This window comes from Anas platyrhynchos, chromosome 13, assembly GCF_047663525.1.
Source record: "Anas platyrhynchos isolate ZD024472 breed Pekin duck chromosome 13, IASCAAS_PekinDuck_T2T, whole genome shotgun sequence".
Classification (NCBI taxonomy): Eukaryota; Metazoa; Chordata; class Aves; order Anseriformes; family Anatidae; genus Anas; species Anas platyrhynchos.
Window position 1 is genome coordinate 21,063,979 of NC_092599.1, and position 20,576 is coordinate 21,084,554.

At 36.2% G+C, this 20,576-nt stretch overlaps 1 protein-coding gene across 15 annotated transcripts in view; it reads left to right on the forward strand.

Moving 5' to 3' along the window:
* The window catches only part of CACNA2D3 (calcium voltage-gated channel auxiliary subunit alpha2delta 3), a 459,196-nt gene that overhangs the window by 186,407 nt on the left and 252,213 nt on the right, over nucleotides 1-20,576 (forward strand). For all 15 annotated transcript variants that reach the window (XR_011812447.1, XR_002401918.4, XR_005269052.2 and 12 more), the window contains 4 exons: nucleotides 6,713-6,844; nucleotides 8,227-8,287; nucleotides 8,377-8,527; nucleotides 16,134-16,208. Coding sequence is in view for 12 of the 15 variants with exons in the window: in XM_038185882.2 (XP_038041810.1) it covers nucleotides 6,713-6,844; nucleotides 8,227-8,287; nucleotides 8,377-8,527; nucleotides 16,134-16,208 (419 nt within the window). In the remaining 3 variants the exon portion in view is untranslated. The remainder of the gene's footprint in view (nucleotides 1-6,712; nucleotides 6,845-8,226; nucleotides 8,288-8,376; nucleotides 8,528-16,133; nucleotides 16,209-20,576) is intronic.

Consider the following 20,576-nt stretch of genomic DNA (forward strand, 5'->3'; position numbering starts at 1 on the left):
TGCATACTTTGACTTTTGCTCCAAGACCCTAATATTCTGTTCAAACCTGCTTATGTCCTGTATTGAGAGCTTTGCTCTAACCACTTCAGAGAGCTACCTTTCCATTGTTTGCTTTTAGCTGTTTTATCTGAGAAGTTAAGCAGAGTCAAACCAGGTCAGTTGCTGAATGGGTAGCCTCAAAGGTAGCTGATTTGCTGCAGGAAGTTTTTTTATATTTAATTGGGTTGCAAGCTATTCTCAGAGTCAGGACTAAATCTTTATTGCCAAATTAGCTAGCATTAGGGAGGACTTTACCGCTGTAATTCTGTCTTTCAAATGAACTAAAGTTGAATCTCAGGCCACCATATTCACTACTAAATAAATAATAAAAAATCATGAAAGCCATTGTGAAAATAAATGCATCTGGCCATACTCCAGTTCTTGCCACTTCAAAGGAGAAGGGGCATGTAATTAGGGCAACATTGGAAACTGAAACAAGTACATATCCACCACTATTCCTCTGCGCCATCATACACTTGAAGGCTTTACCACTCCATATACCTGTGAGGAGGGAATGTGCTTTCTGATATTGCTGAATGGTTCACAGCACATAAAGCAAAACGGACAAACACCTTCGTCTGTGCCTACAGTTGTCCAGATGCTTTGATCTGTGAGCTGATGCATCCACATTACCCAGTAGAAGGACAGGGAAGGGAAGAGAGAGAAAAAAGCAAAGGCAGTTGCCAAAATTGGCACCCAGCCCTAGCTCTTGAATATGTTGGATCACCCTGAAAAGCATTCATATTAGTGTTGAGTAGTATAATTATTAGATTGTTGGTGTATGTCCCAGCAAAGTATGTGATTTTGTTATTCTTTAAAATATGACCAGACTAAATATGTTGTCAGTGTCATCAAAACTAAGCTAATTTTGCTGCTATCTTTGAGCCAAAAGGATGCCGGATTTTGCATTCTTTTCCAGTGCTTGGTCCTGTAGGCTATGTGCATACTGCTTTATTGTATGACAGTACTGCTCTGCAATGTTAGCGGCTGCCCTTGAGGCCAGATATTACATGAAGGAACACCATTTTGGATGCCAGTATCTTTGTCAGCTTTCCAGGAGAAATTAACGGTCATATTACAGAGTCAAAATAATTGGGGAGAAAACAAAGGATTATCAGTAACATTTTTTCTTGGTAAGAATGTAGAGTATGGAAACAGCAGTATGCCACATTTTCTTCATAGTAACTGAATTCCTTGGTAGGAATTTTCTTATTTTCTTCTTATTTTTTATTATTTTCTATAAAGTTTCTGTAATTGGAAAGCAAAATGCACTATGTATGAATTAGTTTATTTCCATAGACTTATCTTACTCTAGATACTATCATGGATTTTGTGAATTAAAGTACTTTTCATTATAGTGCTAACCTCTGTCATGCTGATGTGCATCTTTCAGTCTGCACACTGTGGTTGCCTTTGTTGAGTGTTCAGCCCTACGTCTTAGCATCAGCAGTATCTGTGACAGCAGGTTAACTGCTACATGCATTTTTACTGTTCTTTCACAATATATTTCAGATTCACGTCAATGTACCTATTTGCTTGGAGACTGGTTTTGTATTAAATGTCAATAAAAAACTGATAGCATCTACGCAAACAGCAATGGAACAAAATCCCATATAATTGCAAGTAATCCCATCTAAAAGGTCAGGGAATACTTGAATTGTTTTTAGCTGTTACTGTCAGGAAGCACAAGCAGAAATTATGTTTCAAGATGTGTGGCAGAAGACGTTTACACTTCTTGTCTTTGAATCAGCCCCCTAACATCACATAAATTATTTTGCATTTATATTATGTTCTTACATTTTATTCTTTTCCTCCCTTCTCAGATTCCTGAGTATTCACAAATACTTAGTTACCAATATTGAAAAGTAACTATTTTGGGAATGCAGATGACATTCACCAAAAATCTGAAAACTTCATATTGTTTCTAAATGAAGTAATGGGGGCAATTTAAGCAGAACATAATTACTAAAACTAAGAGTTGCCCAGAACTATAAGCTTAACATATATTATTGAAAGATGGTCCTCTAAAAATTTAATGTGGATATATGGCCAGGAACTTCGTGGCATTTAGGATGGCACATGTTCTTGGAGATGTGTCCATGTAACAGTCATCAAATTTACAGCAAAGAGCTTGGTTTTGAGATCAGTTTGCCTGAGGGTGTAGTAACTAGTAGAGAGAGGTAATTTTCACTTATAAGCTATCTGCCTTCAGTTTGTTACTGTGGATAGATTTATTTTTTTCCCCACTTCAGTTTTTACTCCAGTATTAAAAGGATTAAACTGTGTGACCTAATTTGCGTAAAAAAAAAAAAAAAAGAAAAAAAAAATGCATAAAATTTGACTGATAGATTTCTCTTGGCATATTGTAAAAAGAACAGCATGATAGACATGCAGGGTATAGGAAGGTAGTGAATTACCACCAGGAATAATTTAGAAGGAATCCAGTCATCATAGACTATATTTTAATTGTGCCCTCTTGTTTAGTATGTTTGTTTAATGCTCCTTTCAGGGAAAAAAAAAAAAAAAAAAAAAAAAGTTAAAAATTTCCCATTAGTTTCATAGTCACTAGATTAATGTTTTTCTTGATCAGAATTTGGATGATTAGGGGTTAGTGTTGTCAACATAATGCAAAATATAGACTCAAATGTACATGTTCACGGAAAATTTTCTTGGTTGTATTTCCCTTTAGTTCTCTAATCCATAGTACAGCTATATAAACACAAAAAGTGTCTCTAAGTAGATGGGCTAATAAAAATGATCCACTACAATAGTGACATGGGTATTTCAATATATTTTAATTAAAAATAGGATTTTATATACATTTTATATATGTATTATACATAAATATGTATTTTAAATTTCAATGGAAGGATTTCTCATTCAGCTGAAAGCTTAAAAGCCTTGACAATGAAAGTTGTCTCATGATCTGATGGAGCTGGGGTATATACGGGATTTGAAGGAAATAATCAAAGTGAGGGAGGAATGTGAAGGTTCTACTTAGATGAGGGTGCTGTAGCACAGGTCCCTTAGGAAAGGGCATTAACAAATTAGCCTCTGAGGACTCCAGAATAGTAGATATCTGATGAATTCATAATACTGTAAAATACTAAGATAAAATATGCAGTCTTGGATTGAGATTTGAATATAAATTGCAAAGAAACACTACATTTAATTTTAAATATATATTAAGATAGGATTATTCTTTTTATGACGAATATGGCTTTTCACTAACACTCTTAACTGAAGGATATATGAAGAACTTACTGTTCTCCTGAGACAGTCTCTAGTTTTTCTAGAAACACTTCAAACAAAAGAAAATAAGTTCTCGAACTTATTGAGGCGCACCTGGGGGACAAAGCAGTCATTGGTCCCAGCCAGCATGGATTTGTGAAGGGTAGGTCCTGCCTAACTAACCTGATTTCCTTTTATGATAAGATCACCCATATGTGGGACCAAGGGAAACCAGCTGATGTGATTTTTTTGGACTTCAGCAAGGCTTTTGACACGGTTTCCCATAGGATCCTACTGGACAAAATGTCCACCATACAGCTAAATAAAAACATCATACGATGGGTGAGCAATTGGCTAACGGGCAGGGCCCAAAGGGTTATGGTGAATGGGGCTGCGTCAGGCTGGCAGGCGGTCACCAGTGGGGTCCCTCAAGACTCCATTTTAGGGCCGGTACTTTTCAATATTTTTATAAACGATCTGGATGTAGGAATAGAAGGCATTTTGAGCAAGTTTGCTGATGACACCAAACTTGGAGGAGTTGTGGACTCGAATGAGGGTGGAAAGGCCTTGCAGAGGGATCTGGATAGGTTGGAGAGCTGGGCGATCACCAACCGCATGAAGTTCAATAAGAGCAAGTGCCAGGTCCTGGACCTGGGACGGGGAAACCCTGGCTGCACATACAGACTGGGCGATGAGACGCTGGAGAGCAGCCTAGAAGAGAGGGATCTGGGGGTCGTGGTAGACAGCAAGTTGAATATGAGCCAGCAGTGTGCCCTGGTAGCCAGGAGGGCCAACCGTGTCCTGGGGTGCATCAAGCACAGCATCGCTAGTAGGTCAAGGGAGGTGATTGTCCCGCTCTACTCTGCGCTGGTGCGGCCTCACCTCGAGTACTGTGTGCAGTTCTGGGCACCACAGTATAAAAAGGACATGAAACTGTTGGAGAGTGTCCAGAGGAGGGCTACGAAGATGGTGAAAGGCCTGGAGGGGAAGATGTACGAGGAACGGCTGAGGGCACTGGGCCTGTTCAGCCTGGAGAAGAGGAGGCTGAGGGGAGACCTCATCGCAGTCTACAACTTCCTCGTAAGGGGGTGTCGAGAGGCAGGAGACCTTTTCTCCATTAACACCAGTGACAGGACCCGCGGGAACGGGGTTAAGCTGAGGCAGGGGAAGTTTAGGCTTGACATCAGGAGGGGGTTCTTCACAGAGAGAGTGGTTGCACACTGGAACAGGCTCCCCAGGGAAGTGGTCACTGCACCGAGCCTGTCTGAATTTAAGAAGAGATTGGACTGTGCACTTAGTCACATGGTCTGAACTTTTGGGTAGACCTGTGCGGTGTCAAGAGTTGGACTTGATGATCCTTAAGGGTCCCTTCCAACTCAGGATATTCTATGATTCTATGATTCTATGATTCTAAAAGCAAGTACCACTCTCTGAATTATGATGCTGTTTTAAAATATGAATTAAACTTACTGCCTTATCTCGGTATTGTAATGCTGACCGGTAATGCCACTGTACGTTTTAGTGATGCAGTTTCTCTATCAGAGCATGTGAATAGGAGCAGAACTGGGACATTCTAGTGGACTGAGAATGAGATTCTCATTTTAGTGCTTCACTTCTCATTTAATGTTCAAATGCTGAATAATGCATCCCAGCCCAATCAATATTTTGAGGCACTGAAATAAGAGCATATTTCTGCAAACTGATGGTAGATCACAGGGTAGGCAGTCTCGACACTTAATTTGCAGTGTCTCAAACACAGCTTTCTATTGGCATAATCTCAGACTTGGAAACACCCAGAAAATGGTTCTTGCCAGCTAGACAAGACTGAAGTCTTGTCACATTGGACTAGTGGCATTAGTTTTTTTGATGTGTTTGATGTGTTTGATGTCTTGAAGTCTTGCCACATTGGACTAGTGGCATTGGTTTCACAGAATCACAGAATCTCTAGGTTGGAAGAGACCTCTAGATCATCGAGTCCAACCTCTTTGTTTGATGTGTTTGTTTGATGTGTTTCTGATTGGACAGATTTTAAATGTATATTTCATCTTTTAGAGAAACAAGTAACTGTACCAGACATGTTTTAAAAACAAAATCTGTTTTGTTGACCTTGCTTTTTCAGCAGTCCATTTATGTAAAGCTAAATATTTAGATGAAACAAAAATTTAAGATGTGTAGCTGAGACATTTCGCTTTTTCTATGTTTTGTTTTTGTTTTTTTTTTTTTTTAACTTGATGAATGTAAAGAAAGATAACAATTCACCTTTTTTGCACTCCACTAGAATCACATTCTATCAGTAAAGTGTCGTTACTTTACAAGTTAATGGAAGCATTATTTCAAATGCTTGAACAAATCTTAGTGTGTATGCACACTTTCACAATGAAATAATCTATCTGTTATTTTAGTTCTTTTCTTTCTATACTGATTGAATTGGGAATACAACATATCCTAATTGTTTCTCATCTGTCAACTATCTTTGACATCAAAATCTGAAACTGAATAACTTTTTTAGTTGTGTTCATTTATTTCATATTTACTGCTATGGAACCAACATGGCAGCTTAAAAATATACTTGGGCAATCTGGGGTTTTAGTAATTGCTGGGTCAAGAAGGTACTAAAATGTAGTAAACAGAAATAGTTTATTTTCAACATCAAGGATTTGTTTTGTACTTTTCACCCTCAATGGGAGTCAAAAATAATATGAGATTATAGTGAAATTTGGTTCCAGTGTTTTCCAAATAATAATTGGTGTTATGTACTATAAGATTTTGTGTTTGGATATATACCATAATTCATCCAAGTATGGAAAAAAAAAAGTATTTTATTTTGTGTCCCCACCAGTAAACATTTAAATATAGCAATAATGGCCTTATCAAATTGAAGATTAAAATAAATATCTAAAGTGTTGCCATGAGATATTCCAAGGGTTTAAAGAAATAAAATTGAATAAATAATCTACTGTTACGTTGACTCACTTATGTCCTCCAGAACAAGTGCTCAACAGGGTCACCTAGAACATGTTGCACAGGGTATCCAGACAGGTTGTATAGAATTTATTTTGACACTCTTTATTAACACAGGAAATTGCAATAGTTTGCAGACACTAAATTTTGGTGTACTGAATAAGCTGAAGATGATAACAGAGTTGAAGAGATTCCATTTCAGAAAAATCTCTCCTCTCCTCTCCTCTCCTCTCCTCTCCTCTCCTCTCCTCTCCTCTCCTCTCCTCTCCTCTCCTCTCCTCTCCTCTCCTCTCCTCTCCTCTCCTCTCCTCTCCTCTCCTCTCCTCTCCTCTCCTCTCCTCTCCTCTCCTCTCCTCTCCTCTCCTCTCCTCTCCTCTCCTCTCCTCTCCTCTCCTCTCCTCTCCTCTCCTCTCCTCTCCTCTCCTCTCCTCTCCTCTCCTCTCCTCTCCTTAAAAAAAAATAAAATTCTTTCTTTCCCTAGATCCAGCCATTGTAAATGGAGTTTATTGGTCAGAATCCTTAAATAAGGTGTTTGTTGATAACTTTGATCGTGACCCTTCTCTCATCTGGCAGTACTTTGGAAGTGCAAAAGGATTTTTCAGACAATATCCAGGTAAGAAGAATACAGGTTGAAAAAAAAAAAAGAAAAGCTATGGTTGCAAATTTCCATTGAGCATTTTCACAAATCCTTACCTTCACAGATACTTGCAAGTTCAATTTTAATTTATCTACTTTTCAGAAAGATTTCTATTGAGTGTTTTCAATGTTCTGATTTTTTTTTTCTGCTAGTTTCCATTTGGAAGTTAAATCCCTAAGATAGCTCACACATATTCTTTATTCATATATACATAGATATGAAAAATAACTTCTGAACTGTCTGTGGAGGAAAACTAAAGACCCTTCATACATTACTGAAATTAGATAATGTGTTCTATTAAGACATACATGAAGATTTTAATTTATCTGGTAATTTATCCGGTTCTTAGATTTCCCCATAATTTATTATCTTGCATTTAAAGATTTCAAAAATTTGTTTTAAAGGTACTTTCATACAAGTTGCAATAAAATTTAACTAAATCGCTTTTCCTATTTCTATTTAGCAAATAAATACTAAATGTATTACATGTTAAGGTTTATATTTAATTGCATGTCAAATATGCTACATACTAAATAAACTAAAAAGCTAAATAAATTTATCCCCAGCTTCTGCAATTTTGGATCAGGCTCAGAGTGGGAACTTTTCCTTTAGCTGACAGTTTAGTGACCCATGTTGTGTTTTCATTTTTATTTGTTTTGGTTGTTTGTTTTTATGTATGAAGTCTTGAGTTTAATGCAAGCCAGTTTACTGTAAGCCTGTAGATTTGAAAGTGGCTGAAAGCAGTATATACATCTGTATTAATTTTAGATTATGGTTGAGTTCTCAAGCCCCACAGTATTTTAAGGATAGAAAATGTTAATCTTTATTTTAAAGGGTGTTTTTTTGTTTTGTGCTAGAAGATTGAGTGCAAAAGCTGAAAGGATTGCCTGTCAATCTTTTTTTTTCTTTTTTTTTTTTTTTTTTAATGGTCAAAACACAAAATCTATGACCTGCGTTTGAACCTCTTAATATAGCAGTACCTGTTGAGATAAGCAATGAAATGTTAAGCAATTACAGTTTGAAAGGGACTTGGCCAGCATGTCATGAAAATGGTCAGCACCGAAGAAATACTTCAGTGACAATAGTATGATGTGCACAGTAGTTCTGAAGAGGTTTTCACTTTAGAGTAGGTTATAAAGGAGTGAGAAAATCATAAATTGTATTGTTTCTGTCAGTGCTATTTTATCCTTTTTTTTTTTTCTCAGCATTAGCTACCTTATAATAGCAAATGTAAAATTCAAGTATGAAACTGTTAAACATTACTTTGTCACAACATCACAGATGCATTTTGAGAAGTTACTGTGTAAAATTTTGTAATCTTTTTTTTTAATCTTTTTTTTTTTTTTTTTTCTGAACAGGTATTAAATGGGAACCTGATGAGAATGGAGTCATTGCATTTGACTGCAGAAATAGAAAGTGGTAAGTAATAGATGTCCAATGTTTAAGAAATGTAGAAGAAAGAAAAGTTCAGTATTTTAAAGAACAAGATGTTTTGTCTTTCATCTTAGGTACATCCAAGCAGCTACTTCTCCAAAAGATGTGGTAATTTTAGTAGATGTCAGTGGCAGTATGAAAGGGCTTCGACTGACCATCGCTAAACAGACAGTTTCATCTATTTTGGATACCCTTGGTGATGATGACTTCTTCAATATAATTGCTGTGAGTGTCTCAGGACTTTTTTTCCATCTTTTTCTTCCATCTTTTCACAGAGAATAATGCAATGACATATAATCTTTTGTTGCTATCTATCATGTTTCTATCACAAAATACAATTGAAAAAATGTTGAGGGCAGGTGATAGATATTGGATGGCATTTGGACTAACTGGAAAGACTGATTTTCCAGTGCACTGGTGACAGTGTTTCAAAGCGTTTTTCTAGGAGTTGCAATCTGAAGCCCCTTAAGCTGTCATACTCACAGCGGGGTTTAATTAATAGACAATCAGATCAGGTTGTCTATTCATTTTTACAGCTCTCCTCAATGTGAATCTGAAATGTGCTGTGTACCTAGCTAATTGAGTTTCAGAAGTGAAATGTTCACAAAACAACTCTAAAGCAAGCTAATGAATATAAGAATCTACTGTATACTATCATTTTAATGACCCATCATAAATCTTCTAAAATTATTTTTGTCACATTTTCATGTACTTATAATGCAACATTGAATATTATGAACACATAACACAATTTCAGATGCTATTCTCCAAAAGTAAGATTTATTGATCTGTAAAATCATGTGAAAAGCAATGCCTGATGTTTAGCATTGAAGACATATTAAGTTCTAGGATACTTTTTCCATGTTGATCCTATTATATGACATTATTTTGCAAATAACAACAAGGGTATTGTAACGTTTTGTGGAAAGGTTTTACTGGTGCTTACGAACAGTGATAACTAAGAATCATCAGTAGTTCTGTTATTCGTGTGTGGTAGTTGGTTCACATACAAGCTTTAAATATATGACAAGGGGATAGTTTTACACTTATTGAGGCGTAATGGGATTGATCATGACTATGTTTTGGCTGAGGAGGGGAGATATTGATGGTTCTATAAATTTCCCTTTGATATTGTTTTGAGAGTTAGTAAATAAAATCACTTTATAAGTAAGTGTTTTTATCATTAATGTAAATCCCAAGAATGTATTCAAACTTCTGAATATAAGGAGGATTTGGGCCTTCCCATGGTATGGTAAAACAGAAGTGCTGTTTTTCTATTAAAATAAACAATCCCAGTAACACTAGTGTAAATCATTGACATTGTCTGGAGTATGAAATAACTATGCCTGAAATATATGTGCATGTACTGTATTTTTAATAAATTAGTTCAGAATATCTGTTGTATTAATCTTCCCTCATAATAATTACATAATTAACTCATGTAGAAGGAGGGCATAATTGATTGGTCGTAGGAGGACAGTTGGACCAGATGATCTTGGAAATCTTTTCCAACCTTAATGATTTTATTATTCTATTAGTTTTTTATTATCCCTTTACACTGTACAAAATGTTTTCTAAAGGCATTCAGTTTGCTTTTGGGGTTGTTACACGTTTCAGTATCCTGTGCACATAAAAGTTGAGAATTTTCATTAATGGTAATAGGAGTTATGGTCAGTACATACTAATGTAATTAAAAATTCAACTAACATTTAAAAATAGCTAGTAGGATAGAAAACAAATAACAACAACAAAACAAAACAAAGCAGCCAACAACAAGCCCTCAAAGCTGTTAGCAGTACATTAGTTGGATTGTTTCATATCCACTAGGTCCGTTTGTTTTTTCACTAAATATATTTCAAACTTTATATGTAGCAGAAAGCAGAATTCAGTGCGAGTCTTTCCAGAGAATAAACATAAAAACATAATGTTAGAAATCGTTTTAGCTTTCATGGTTAGGTTGTTGCAAGATCTATCTGAAATTGATGGACTAGATGATTGAATTGCAAGAAATTGTTTAAATACAAGAGTGATTTTGTGCTGCCTATATTAAAATGTAAGGTCAGTGTACTGGTGCATAAAATGAGATGCCTACAACAACAAGAGAAAAGGCATATTTTTCCAATTTGCTTTGAAGTGTAACTCCAGCTCATGCATTAAATTAACAATATTATCATAAAAGGAGTACTAATTTTGCCCAATGCTTAAATTTTTTAAATGCTTTTACAAAATGTAAACTCTACATTAATATTAACTGAGCTGAAAATTTTAATCAATTTTAACACTTTAGTCACACTATTTTGTCAAAATATATTAGAAGAGTATTAATTCAAAGCACAGTAGCATATTTCCCTGGTTTTAATTTGCAAAATTTTCCATTATAAACAGTTTTTGTGCAGTCTCATCTTCAAAGTCCTAGTATTCATACAGAAGGGATAAACTTTATTTTTGAGCCAGCCTGACTAATTCTACTCTGTGTGGGCAAAATGAGAGCAGGCTGGGCAAGGGGAAGGCATCCACTTGTGACCCTCTGTATGAGTGCTACAAGCTCTGGGCTGCACTTGTATCCTACTGGTTGCGTGTAGTAGTGTTAGGGGAACTTTGGAAATACCAAAAGAGGAATCAAAGGAATTGTTTTGACTTTATTGTTGGGTGTTAGGTTGGGCTGAAAAGTAGTTGTGCCTGAAGTAGTGTGAACTCTTTACATCTGTGTGTTGTTGCACAACACAGTATGAATTTGTTTCTAAGCACCTTGCTCCAGACAGTTGGCAAAGGATAAATATGAGAAATGCTAAGGTAAATGTAAACTGCTTGCATGGGTTTGGAAAATGCCTAATTTTTAGAATACGAATAGTGTCTGATTATAAGTCAGCAGCTGTCTTACTAATTATATGGTTCCTTACTTTAGACTTTGGCCTACTAACTTTATTGTATGCTTGCTGTACAAAGAAATAGCTAGAGTGGCAAAATAATGTAAACTAATAAAACAGATAAATGTAAGTAAGTAAATAAATTATTATAATCAGTGGCCTCAAGTGCTTAAATTATAAGAGAGCTTAAAGTAGGCTGAGCTGAGGTTTTAAGAGAAGCTTGTAAAGCATGGTAATTGTTCTTTACTTCTCTCCCTTCCTCTGTCAATGAAGCGCAAGATGTTGAAAGCTGCTGCACAGTAATAAGCTCTCTATGCTATTGCATCACAGCTATGACAAATGTAATGTGCAAAGATGTCATATACATGAGTATAGGGGTATGATATTATGTAACACTAGGAAATAAAAGAAAACAGTGTAATGCAAAGCTCTTGAAGGGCAGAATGCAGTCTTTTACTCAGGTGAATTCAGTTTGTAGTAGGAAATAAGAAAGTTGAGTACTGACAGCTTTGAACTAAAGAAGAAAAATCTGTTTCAAAAATCTTTTCCTGGAAAAAAGGGAGATCTATATCAGGTATTGCTGGCAAAGTCAGTACTTACTAAAAGGTCTTTTGAGTCAAGATCAGGAAGCTATTTTACTTAAATACAAAATTTTAAATGTCATAGAATAGCTGCAGTACTGAGCTCAAATTGCTGGGTAAGATTGTGAAATATGTTTGGGGTTTCTGTAGATCGAGAAAATTCTGGAATGTCTTTTCTCTTTTCCATTCTAAAAAAAAGTTCAGCATAGTTAAAAGAGAGTTATTAGTGATAACATTGTAAAACACCCTATGACAATGACAAAGCTATCTGATACATGCTATGAAGCACAAGCAGTGTATTTTACTGAAGGGGGAAGGTGTACTAAAGCTTTTATCAAGTAGGTATGCCAATTTGAGATGGAGATGCTGCTTGAATGCCTCTGTGTGTTGCATCAACATTTTTCAGTTTTCATGTGTTTTGGGAGATTTTTGCTGTTTTGGGCATTCTTTTTGGAAGTGAAATAATTTTGTCTAGTAAATTTTTCCATCTCATAATATTTTTAAAGGAATGTAAAGTCTATATAAGCAGAAAATTGTATAGTAACTAAAATATAATCATAACAATGCATCTTTGCAACAATTTGAACCATCAGAAGTTGATATATATGTTTTATATACAGATTTTTCTTACTATGCTTTTGTTTGTATCTGAATGATAGAGGAATAAACTCTGAGAAACAGAGCACGTCAGGTTTTGCTTGTTATTCACAGAACACGTATACATAAAATACTCATTGACATGCCTTGCCATAATCCAGCTTCTTTTTCCATATATAGCAGATTACTTTAAATATTTTATAGTAATATTCTTAAGGTGAATTAGCTACTGCAGATAAAAATAGTGTCACAACTTGGCAGGGTTTCAGAAGGTTAAAAATCTACATTTTCTTGTGTTCATAATGACAGTTCGTAATGACAATTACCTCCCTCGACGGACTAGCAATGCTGTGCTTGATGCACCTCAGGATACTGTTGGCCCTCCTGGCTGCCAGGGCACACTGCTGGCTCATATTCAACTTGTTGTCTACCACAACCGCCAGATCCCTCTCTGCGGGGCTGCTCTCCAGCGTCTCATCGCCCAGTCTGTACGTATAGCCAGGGTTGCCCCGTCCCAGGTGCAGGACCTGCCACTTGCCTTTGTTAAACTTCATGTGGTTGGTGATCCCCCAGCTCTCCAATCTGTCCAGATCTCTCTGCAAGGCCTTTCCACCCTCATCTGAGTTCACAACTCCTCCAAGTTTGGTGTCGTCATCAAATTTGCTCAGAACTCCTTCTAGTCCTACATCCAAATCATTTATAAAAACATTGAAGAGGACTGGCCCTAAAATGGAGCCTTGAGGGACCCCACTAGTGACCATCCACCAACCAGATGTGGCCCCATCAACCACAACCCTTTGAGCCCTGCCTATCAGCCAATTGCTCACCCATCGTACGATGTTTTTGTTAAGTTGTATGGTGGACATTTTGTGCAGTAGGATCCTATGGGAAACCGTGTCAAAAGCCTTGCTGAAGTCCAGAAAGATCACATGAGCTGGTTTCCCTTGATCGACTAGATGGGTGATCTTATCATAAAAGGAAATCAAATTTGTTAGGCAGGACCTACCCCTCATGAACCCATGTTGGCTGGGACCAATGACTGCATTGTCCCCTTGTCCCCCAGGAGCGCTTCAGTAACTTCAAGAATCACCTTCTCCATAATTTTACCAGGCGCTGACGTGAGACTGACAGGCCTGTAATTGCTAGGGTCTTCTTTCTTACCCTTCTTGAAAACTGGCACATTCGCCATCTTCCAGTCTACTGGGACCTCTCCAGATTCCCAAGATCATTGAAAAATAATTGAGAGAGGTCCCGTGATGACATCAGCCAGCTCTTTAAGCACCCTGGGATGGATCCCATCCGGACCTATGGACTTGTACGGATCCAGTTGGAGCAGCAAATCCCGCACATGTTCAGGTTTGGTTGGGAGTTTGTCATTCCCACCGTCATGGTCCTCCAGCTCAGGGCACCCAGGGTCCTGAAGCCCATCATCAGTGTTGAAGACAGAGGCAAAGAAGGCATTATTGTCTCCGCTTTGCCTATGTCATTGTCTGTGAGGAGACCTTCCCCATCAAGTAGTGGGCCTATGTTTTCTTTGGTTCTCCTTTTTCTGTTCACGTATCTTAAAAACGTTTTTATTGTCTCTCACAGACATGGCCAGCTTGAATTTTAGCTGGGCTTTGGCCCCACAAATTTTCTCCCTACAAACACAAACAGCATCCCTGTATTCCTTCCTCGTCACCTGACCATCCTTCCAGCAGCCGTACTCTTTCGTTTTTCACCTAAGCTCCAGTAGAGGATCCCTGGTCAGCCAGGCCAGCCTTTGCGCCACCTGCCTGACTTCCGATATTTTGGAATTGCCAAAAAGCTTGTGCTTTTAGGAGGCAGTGCTTAAAGACTGACCAGCACTGATGGACACCAATGCCTTCAAAAGCAGCTTCCCAGGGGACCTTGCTGACTAGTTCCCTGAGCAACCTGAGCTTTCCCCATATCCAGGGCTGAAGTTTTGGTGGCAGTTTTCCTTCTGTCACCATAAATTCTAAACTCAACCACTTCATGGTCACTATGACCAAGACGGCCGCCAACTGCCACGTCTCCCACAAGACCGTCTCTGTTTTCCAGCAACAGATCAAGGAGGGCACCTTTCCTAGTTGGCTCCCTTAGCACCTGTGCCAAGAAGTTATCATCTAGGTACTTTATGAACCTCCTGGACTTGCTCGTGTCAGCCATGTGGTGATCCCAGTTGATGTTTGGCAAGTTGAAATCCCCCATAAGGACAAGAGGAGTTGACCTCGAGGCATCTCTTAGTTCTGCAAAGAATAATTCATCGGTGGTGTCATCCTGGCCGGGTGGTAAATAACCTAGCATCTTGTTTTGCTTGAACTGCTAAACAATTGCCATGTAGATGCTGATGTAAATATTCTATATCTCTAGCAATAGAAAGTGGAGTTAACTCTGGTATATATATATATATAATACATATATATGTATTTAGAGCAGAGGACTAATTCTGGCACAATGCCTCAAGAATAATTTAATGAAGTTCTAATTAAAAACTCTTCTCTTTGCAGCAGTAGTTATGAAATTAATGAATGTGACAAATAGTACACTGTTCATGTGAATGATGATAACAGATGTCCTATGTGGAACAGGTTGCAGGGGTCTATGGTTAAGCATCTATGCAGACAAAAGGATGGTGTTAAATTGAAGAGAGTGCAGAACAAATTCAGAGGTACAGGCAGAGATGATGAGATCTTGCAGTGACAGAGAACCTTCTGAAAACAGCACTTTGTAATAGGTTGTTGTAAGTTTTTTTTTTTATTTAATTATTCCTCATGAGATGGAGGAATAATTGAATAAATGCATATGTTAATCGTATGAAATGCTTTCCATCATTATTTTTAGCTTAACTTAATGTGATGTCTTTTCTTGGTATGGGTTTTCTGATTCACTTACTGTCTGTGAAAGAGTGAAACGAAGTAGAGCCAAAATGCGAAGACCTCATACTTTGTTATAACTTCTAGATTAGATCAAATTAGTAAGAAGAGAAACTATCTGAAGACTGTATCTCTAAAACTGATGTAGAATTTTTGAATTCATCTATATTAATCTGACATTTACTGAAAGGTTTAAAAGATTTAAACAATCAAGTCAATTTTCAGTCAAGTGACTTAAGCATCCATGGTTCTGTTAGATCTGATGTCTGTTAGATCTGTCATGCTGGTGACACTTTGTTTAAATTCTTAAGATGCTTCTGAAAGTGAGACTGGAGTATCTAATTTACTTGGACCTTGCAAGATAAGCAGAAATTCCTTTCAAGATCTGTCACAGCTTCAGGCCTTAGTTGCTTGACTGAAGTTCTGACTTGATAGACATATTCCAGATTGATTCAAGCTCCCAGAAGTTTTGGCATGGTTGTTCCACTATCAACCTTCCAAAATGTGTTAGCCAATGCCTCAATTATTTGACAGGTTTTTCTGTATATGTAACAAAGTATTGGGAGTTGTGACAGTGATGCATCAAATCTGAACTCTTAATACTATTCAGATTTCAGCATGAAGGATATTTATACCATCTAGTGTGTACATTACCCATTAATTACACCTGAGTGTTGGCATCCATTCAATTGAATGTTCCTTTTTAAAAGTCTAAACCTCTGAAACACTAGGAAGCATGTAAAAGAAAAAAAAATATACCATGTCCAGCTTTCAAAAATGAACTAAATCATATTGTTTTTGCTGCGTATTGAAATGCATATTTCAATGTAGTTCTAAATAATTAAATTAAAATGTATATTTCAAAGCTTTTAATTAAATTTTTCATCCTACTTTTTATTTCTCTTTATAGTATAATGAAGAACTTCACTATGTTGAACCGTGTCTGAATGGAACATTAGTTCAAGCAGACAGAGCAAACAAAGAGGTAAGAAATTAAAGTAACAAAACAACAGTTAGGATGCAGAGCATAACAAGGTACCATGATAATCTTTTTTTAGAATAATGCATTCCATTATTAGAAATTATTAATTCTTCTCCTTGTGCCATTTCAAAGGAGTGTGATGTGACTCAGTAGGAAGAAAAATAAAATGCTACAAATTTCCTAAATAAAAATAAAATTTCCTAGTTAATTTGATTGAATAAAGTTTATTAAAAATGCAAAAATATTTGAAAATATACTGTTAATAAAGTTTATTAACTGTTTGTTTTTAAACTAAAATACTTTAGTTGCTTTAAATTATACTGTCATTCTGTTACCAAAAATGACTGAGGAAGAGATTGCAGTCTTAAGTCATGTTAACACCAAAGCTGAAACAAATCTCAAAACAAATGAAAACAAATATATGCTATGTGAATGAAATATGTGGCCATTCCAGGCTTGCATGTTAAAATAATAATGCATTCTTTCAAGAAAGTTCTCTGTACGTGAGCACAAATGAATTACACACTGCTGGCATTTTTTCAGAAAAAAAAAGCACATTATTTTATTTGAAGGGATACTACAGTATAAATCTGCAGCTGAGTTTGGTTTATTGCCTGCCACCCAAAAGAAGTTGCTCTGTAAGAGCAATGCACCGTGCTTCTTTTTGAAATTATGAAAGTCTTGGTATAAAAGATATTTGAAAAATGAAGAATGCACGTTAAAATAGTCATACTTTATTACAGAATTTCTCTTGTAAAGCTATCTCTCCCAAATTGACTTGTTCACCTATGACAGGTCTTGCTTATGGACAGCAGACTTGTCTTCTTCAAAATACTTTTTTTTTTTTTTTTTTTAAACTAAAAGCAAACCAGAAGATTCTCAGCTCAGCAATGAATTGCATGTAAAGGTTCAAATTAGTAGTTCAATTTTGCTTATAGAAGTCAATGAGACATTGTGGGAATTAGCAAGTATAGCTCTGAAACATACTTCTAAGTGTCTAAACTACATGTTTTTATGTATGACAAGAGAAAATTCACTTGATCTTGTTATGCTAAACTTTATTGTATTATTCATGAGTTCTTCACATTTTACCTAAATATACACCAACATTCTGCAGGAATTGTTCTTCATGGGCTGTTTGCTTAATATGCTTGATGGTCTCCACTGTTGATTTTTAGAATATCTAAATATAATTTGGTTGCTATGTTGAATGACATAAATTGTTTTTAATAATTTGCTTTTGAAGACCCTTATTTGTGAATTGTGATGCAGTTCTCTAAAGCAGCACTTTATTGAGTGCCTCTAATGAGCCATATGAAAGCTGTGTGAGATGTAGACTTAAAGCTAGAGATTCAAATATATGTCTGAGATACACTGCCTGGAATTATTCCAACTGTAAACCTTTCCTTTCACTCTGTAACTGATCAAAATGCAGATTAATATATACCCATATGTTGCTTAATGGCAGATTCATTTTAATTTAATTGATCAAAAAGTTTCTGGGTTTCTGCGTTACCTAACACCTGATGTTCACTTTAACTTTTTTTTTTTTTTTAATATATTGCTTACTAAGAACAGGTATTTCTTAATGCAGCGTTTGTTGCTGGAAATATGCATTAACAAGTTTTACTAAGTAACTAATTTATGCTGAATGAACTTTAATTTCTACCACTTAATATATATATATATTATTTTTATTAACCATAATACATAAGTATTAATGTAAAAGACCTCCCATTAAATGACCCATAAAAAAAAACATTTATTTACCCTGTCCCTCCTATCACACACACAAATGCGCACATACACACTACAATTTTCGCTAACTGCATTTTGCTAGATTCATCTGACTTGATCACATGTAAAGCAAGTAAACATACTACTTAGAAGCAAATACAAGAAATTGCTTTGAAATGCTTCTAATGGATTCAGATGGAATCTTTCTACTCTGAGGATGTCACGTAAACATACTCAATGTCTTTCTTTGAACCAAGTTTTCTTTCATCTCTAAACTCTAAGACAAGGAAATGGAAAAAAAAATAAAATATCTCAAAGATTAGGCTACCCTTACCACTTCCACTGTATTTGTAGTTTGCTAGAGGACAAACCAGCTTCATAGCAGGATGAGGGATTTTGAATTCTAACAACAGGTGCAGATGGGCCAGGGCTGGAGAGATGAGAGCTTCTTATTTGATGAAAAAAGGTTTGGTTTGCCACCTGCAACAATCTTCCTCAGGCAGCTGGGCTACAGCCAGAGCGTATTCTGATCCCATGCACAGCCTCCCAAGGTAAGACAAAACCTTGGAGCATCTTTAAAAAATGCACCATAAGATCTGTAGGCTACAAAAAACTACTTCAGCCTTAGGGCTTATAGCAGCCTGGGAAATGAATACCTTGATGACGATTGGTGCTAAATATTCAATACAAAGACTGGTAGCAAAGTACATGGTCTTTCACATTCAGGGATGGTTTATAAAAATGCTTCTTCAAATGGCCCAGACAATATAACAGGCTGGCAAAGAACCACACTTCCAGAAAATACCCTTCATTATTGGAGGGAAAACAAACAAACAAACAAATAAAAAAAACTGTGACCCACCCACAACCCCCCCAACAGTATTGGAAGTCCTGTATTAGTTCTACACATTGTCTCCTTGGCTCTAAATCACTTACCATTGTTTTCTGGACCACAGTGTAGGAACTACTTATCTAAAATAAATCCAGTCTTATTAGAGTATGAAAAAACAATTAAAGTATTGTAACCTGCTGGTATCTGCTCTGTGGTTAAGTGGTTAAACTCTCCTTTGAGTATTGCAGCCCAGTTTTCTAAGAGTCAGGAAATTTTTGGAAAGCCCACTTTTCCCTTCACCCTACTGTTCTTCTCGTCTTTCAGTAACGTGGGCCTGACACTAGAGTATATCTGTACAAGTGCATACAATGCAAGCAAGTTTCATTTCTCCTTGAGTAACAACCCAGTTTTATTGCTGAAGATAAAGATTCCTTTCTAATGTGCAATCTGGTCCCATCTTTATTTAAATGATGTAACATGGCCTTTCCCTGTCCCTGTATTTTACATTTTTGGTCTCTTTTTCCCACAGGCATTTTAATGAGGAGAGCAAAATTAAGTTTACTTCTTGATTTAAGTGATAAAGGAGCCCAAGTAAAAGAGAATTCCTGAACCTGAATTGTTTCAGTAAGAGTAGTCAGATAGTAAAGAAACCATAACATGAGTAATTTTACCTTTCTAATCTTCAACCTAACAAAATGCATGTTTTGAAAGAGGGTACAGTTTTCATGGTAGTTGCCTTAGTGAAATTAGAAATTGAAATTAGAAATGCCTCATCATATGTGTGAGGGTTACTTGATCAATATTTTTCCTTGATTATAGCATTAATAAATATTTTTCTGGTGTATTGCAGTAGATTTTTAAATGACATTGAATCAATCGGTTGAATATATTACATAATAAGGCATTTAAACATTTTTGTTAAAAATGCATTTTTATTATGGAAAGGGAATGAGGGTTGGATAAAAAACAGGTTTTCAGCCCTAAATCATTTTGATCATGTAACTTTTATTTTTTCTTTTAAGAAAGTATGAGAATACATTGACAGAAGTGATGATTCAAAACATCTAAACCTGTTCCCCACCAACAGCTGCAGAGTAATGCAGCCTTGGGTTGTAAATCTTCATGTAAAAAATTCATTTTTTCTGTTTTAATGCTAGCAACAAACTACAAGGAAGAGATATGTCAGTATATGTCATCCACTGTTTTTGATCAAGTATTTTTTTCTGCAATATCATTGATTTTTTAAAAGATATTTACATGTAGTTTTCCAAATGGCAAAGCAGTGAGGATCTAACTAAATTTGTCAGCTATAACTTCTGAAAGCACAGCCTTTCAGAAACCCGACTGAATCAAATTAATTTTTATATATTTATAAAAGGCAAACATCAAATATAATAGTGATGTTATTGGCGTTAATATAAGTGCCACCAGATCTACTAAGGTACAAAACAGACATCCAGTACTAGACTTCTTCCAACATATAGTATTTCTGTTTTCATTTTTACAATAAAAGAATGTAGTAATTTGGTTTAGAATAATTATAATTTACAGATGATACAGCAGGCACCATGTTGCATCCACTTCTTTCAAAATTTTTTCATAATATAGTGTTTTTCATAAATTTTTGTCCTAGCACGTGTGCTGGCCTTGGAGGTTCAGATTTGGATGTGTGGAGACACACTTTCAGAATCTTGTAAACTATTCATAATTTGCAAAACTTGTTTCAAGTTTACTTTATCACAAAGATTAAATCTGTAGTTACACTGGGTAGTGTAAATGGGGTTTAAATGAATCTGTGCCTC